This window comes from Fukomys damarensis, unplaced genomic scaffold (genome assembly GCF_012274545.1).
Source record: "Fukomys damarensis isolate Sample0158 unplaced genomic scaffold, DMR_v1.0_HiC HiC_scaffold_11, whole genome shotgun sequence".
Classification (NCBI taxonomy): Eukaryota; Metazoa; Chordata; class Mammalia; order Rodentia; family Bathyergidae; genus Fukomys; species Fukomys damarensis.
Genome location: NW_022900923.1, coordinates 16094901 through 16099669, shown reverse-complemented (window position 1 = coordinate 16099669; position 4769 = coordinate 16094901). Strand labels below are relative to the sequence as shown.

Sequence of the window (4769 nt, the reverse complement as noted above, 5' to 3'; positions counted from 1 at the left end):
ATATATATATATATGTATATATATATGTATATATATACATTCAATCCTATTGCATCAGGACCAAAATGATGGTACTAGTAACAACCACAGTCCTTACAGTCAAACTCTTTCAAGTACTTCCTGTCACAGGTTCTGAGCAAAAGCCCTGTTGTTGGTGGTTTTTCCCTGTTTCATAGAGGAAGAAATCCTGTCTCAGAGTTAAATGAGTTGCTCAGACTGTAGGGCAACCCAGATCTTTTTTTTTTTTCCTGTACAGGGGATTAAACTCAGGACCTTGCACTTGCCAGGCAGGTGTGGTGCCACTGAGCTACACCCCTGGTCCCTCAACCCAGATCTTTTTATGCTGAACTACGTGCCACACTACTTCTCCGACACTGTCTGTCTTCTAGTCTGTGATTCCTTTCCTTTCATCATTATCCCCAGCAATCAGAGGGTGAGGTGACTTCACCTTCACGGGTGGGGAGAAGTCACTTTTGTCTGTATGTCACACATGTTGTCAAGTTTTCTTTCATGAAGCATGGAATATTCTAATTCTATGAATTAAAATAAATAGGTAGGGGCCAATATTCTTTTCTTTTTAAATTTCTGATTTTGGGGAAGAAGAATCCAGAATACCGTACCCTTTAAAAATCTTGGATTATACTTATTGTACCTGTTTTGATTGCAAATTGTCTGAAGATGAGAATATAGTTCCAGCTTTTTCATATTTGAAGTTCCTTTATTCATCAGCTGTATTGGCTAGTCCTGAAAATTTGCTTATAATTGTCAAAACATATGAAACTGAGTGTCGAATATTCAGTCTCATATATGGTTAATGACCAAGTAATCATTATGTCTATGTTAAAATTACTATGTGTAGTTTAAAAAATTATAGATCAGTCAGGTAAATTGTACTTCATTTACATACAAGTTAATGATATTTTTACGTGTAAGAATCATAATGCAGAGGCAGATAGATAAAATTCCTCAAGTCAGGGGTTTTCTACAATTCCTTTGGACATGAAGAAGACAGAGTCTGGGCCCATGAAGCACACAGGACCTATGGCACATACAGCTTATCACAACCGAGCCACAAAGCCCTCAGTCAAGTTCAACCAACAGCTGCCAAAATGTCATTCAACAGTTTTCTTTGGTCCTATTTAGTTTGTGCCAGTTGATAAACAAGAGGCTTTGATGACCACATTTTGGGTCTTAAGTGATATAATAAACTCAGCAATTTTTCCGTGTGCACCCCCACCACAGTAAAAATTGCAAATGTGCATGGTAAGATGTTTGTGATTTTCTTTTTCCAATAAATTTTGTCTGTCACACCATGAGAAGAAAGCCAAGGGACCTCTTTACCCATGCTCACTCACATCTTACCTTGGGACACTAGGTGGCGCCCTCGTGGGCCGAGATGGGACCTGCGGAGGGGCTCCGAAGGAGTCACTGCTGTTAGGGAAAGGAGGTAATGGCCCTGGACGAAAAGGAACTGGGGGAGCCCCCGAGTGGGGGCCTGGAGAGGGTATGGCAGGAGCTGGTCCTCGGCCCGAAGTGGGTCTTGTGAGTGGAGCACTTAGTGTTGGCCTCCTCTGGGTTGTGGGGCTTGGAGGAGGAGACCTGAAGAAAGAGATAGTCATTTACCCACCCTAGTTTCTCTCTGAATTAACCTTTTAAAATGTTTTGTAATTTTCTGACTTTTTCAAAAATATATTTGACCGTGTGATTCCGAGATATTTTCTGAAAGTCAAAAGGTATAAAAAGGCAAATGGTAGAAAGTAAGTTTCCCTCCCCTTCTTCTTCTACTCGATGGAGATCACAAGCAGTAGTTTCTGGTGTGTTCTTTTAATTACATTTTACATCCGGACAAGTATACACCTTTGATCTAGAAGTAAATTGCTGTTTGTACATCACAGAATACAACAGAATGCTCTACAACTTCCTTTCTATAAAACTTCATGTTGACTGGATGAACCTTTCATTTGGGGACTTATTGAACTGTCAAGTTGATTTTAATGGCCGTGTACAATTGCCCTGGAAGTATGCACTGTGCTGGTTTGCTTTTTTCCATTGAGGTTTTTGGTACATTCTAGGTATACAGTACAGTTCCATTCATCATTGGGATCTTGTACCTTTACACGACAGGTCTTGGTTCTCATTTTTTCTTTCACTCCCTCTACCTCATGGTGCTTGTTTTTGAAGGGAGCTGGTATAATCCACTCCACTTTTCCCCCCAACTCCTGAACTTGAATAGATTTCTCCTTTTTTTTTTTTTTTTTTGGCTTTAGGTTCATAGTTGTTTGGGAAAGTGTTCTCAGAAAAGGATACCAGCAAGCACAGGACTCTTGTGGTGCTGTGGAATCATGTCCCTACCTGCGAGAGTGCTGGATCCAGGAGTCATCCACCGGAGGTGGTGCTGGGGTGGACACAGTGGCTGTGCTGATGTCACCAATGATCACTAGGGCTTCTTTCAGGGCTTGGTACATTCGAAGCATCTCGTCTCGGCGCTGAGCCTGCTCAGCAGATTCCTCCATCAGAGTATTCTGGTCCTCTGAAGAATATAACTGTGCTAGGAGCTCTGAATTGATGAAGTCTTTCACCTGTCAGTCACCACAGAAAAACACAAATGGGGATGGGTGAGTGGCGAAGGGTGGAAACATGGCTGTGGCACCTAGAGTCTGTGAACGAAAGCCATGCAGTCCACCCTGGGAAAAAGGAAGCGCCGTGCAGCTGCTTACTCCTAGTTTAATCGTTCCCCTTACTATCTCTAGTACTGCTGCAAGTAGTGGTTTCTGTCTGTCAGCACAGAAGGGCAACAAAAATGAGTGAAAGTGAGGTGAGGCCCTGCCACCAGCAAAACAGGGCCCGTCAGCTGTGCAAATGTCCCTCTGGTGTGGCCCAAGGCTGCCTGGAATACAGGAGAGGGGAGGAACCATGAGGTGAGGGTGATATTTTCAGTAGAAGATGTTGACACGAAGAAACTTGTGTAGTAACACGCGTTTTGCATTCCTGGGCATTCTTGGTTCTTTAGATAGTGTTTACCAAAATCACTGGAAAACCATGAGACTCCTAGTTCAATGTCTTCAAAGTAGAAGTAGCAGCCATAAATAGACATTTATTAAATATAGAATCTCTCTCTCCTTCTCTTTCTAGCAATATATATATATATATATATATATACACACACACACACACACACACACACACATATACATTAAATACATATATATATATATGTATCTGCACATGGATTTACAAAAAAAGTTGATTTACCAAAGAAACTGGAAGATGAAACAGACTGTTACATGAGAGAGCTAAACATTATCTAGAGTCAGTTAATATTTCCAAGAAAGGCCAAAACCCAGTGTAGTTAATTGTTTTAAATCCAGATAGATAACAGAAGACCTGTCAGATGCTCAAGACTCTTGTGTGACTCAGAGAGGATAAGCATCTAAAACACATAGTTTCATTATTTTTTTAAAGGTATCTAAACATGTAAATAATTCTAATTAAAAATTTGGCTAACTTTACAACATCATGGCGGGAAAATAAAAAGTGTTCCTGTTATGGAAGGAATTGGCAAGTGACACACAGAGCGGCAGCAGAATGGAAGTAAAATAAAAAAGATCAATCGATCCCCACTGATGGAGTAAACTTTTTTATTTTACATCCATTCTGCTGCCGCTCTGTGTGTCACTTGCCAGTTCCTTCCATAACTTTCCTACATGCTTTTTGTATTTGGTAAGCCAAGAGTGATTCAAATGTGGAAGCAATCTAATACACACTGTGTATCCATGGAACTCTGGTGAGGCAGAAGGTTTCTGATAGTTATGATCGTCGTGAAAGGTCAATTTGGCAGAATGTAGAGCTCTTGAATGCTAAGGAAGTTTTGAACTTTATACTCTTGAAAATGGGGAGCAGTGAAAAAGTTTTTAAGCAAGTAAATGAAATAATAAAAGAGAGTTTTTAGGAAAATTTGTCTGGATGAAATTGAAAAGAATTAGCAAGGATAGGAGAACTATTCCTTAGGGGGCTACTAAGATAATTTGTGAGATTTAGGGATAATTCGGTGGAACTGAAGAGGTGTGTAAATGTAAATGACATTACAAAGGAAAAACTAACTCAACTCGGTGCTATTTGTATATGAAGGGCAAGGAAGAAAGGAACAAAGATAAGACAAGTATTGACATTTGACTGAATGGAAGAATAGAAAACCAAATGGCACAAATGAAAGCTACATTTAGAGGAAAGGCAGTAAATTTGGCTTCGAGAGTTTTTTACTATCTTCATTGAAGATTTATTCATCTGTAAATACACTTGCCAGTGCCCAAGGGGGCACGGACATCGGACATTCTCCACTGTCGGGTGCGTGCGTGCATTTGGAAACACATTGCAATTTAAGACTCAAAACCAGGCAATTTTCCTGGCGTTGATCAACAGTTGAGTCAGCTCTTTCGAAGCTTTACATCTTGCTGGAGTATAGCTTAGGGTATTACATACAATTTAAAAGAAGATTCTTCCAGGAATAGATTTGAAGCAGATCTGAACTGAGAATCAGTTGTTGAACCACGAAACAAAATGGTAAAGGGCTATTTCAGCATTCCAACCAAAGACCTGCCTTGAGTCTTCCATATCTCTTCCATATTACGGTTACACACTAAAACCTGCTGCCCAATATCTTTGGCCATGTTGTGAAATTATACAGTGTTAATAACATGAGAGAACAGTGGCCTGCCTTGCAAGGACCCAAGTTCAATCCCCGGTACAAAAAAAAAAAAAAAAAAAAACAC

At 40.2% G+C, this 4769-nt stretch overlaps 1 protein-coding gene across 7 annotated transcripts in view; it reads right to left on the bottom strand.

The window, feature by feature from the left end:
• Positions 1 to 4769, bottom strand: part of Dnm3 (dynamin 3) — a 531047-nt gene that overhangs the window by 30166 nt on the left and 496112 nt on the right. For all 7 annotated transcript variants that reach the window (XM_010635626.2, XM_033762088.1, XM_033762089.1 and 4 more), the window contains 2 exons: positions 2353 to 2579; positions 1363 to 1599 (listed from right to left, as the gene is read on the bottom strand). In XM_010635626.2, the coding sequence (XP_010633928.1) occupies positions 1363 to 1599; positions 2353 to 2579 (464 nt within the window). The remainder of the gene's footprint in view (positions 1 to 1362; positions 1600 to 2352; positions 2580 to 4769) is intronic.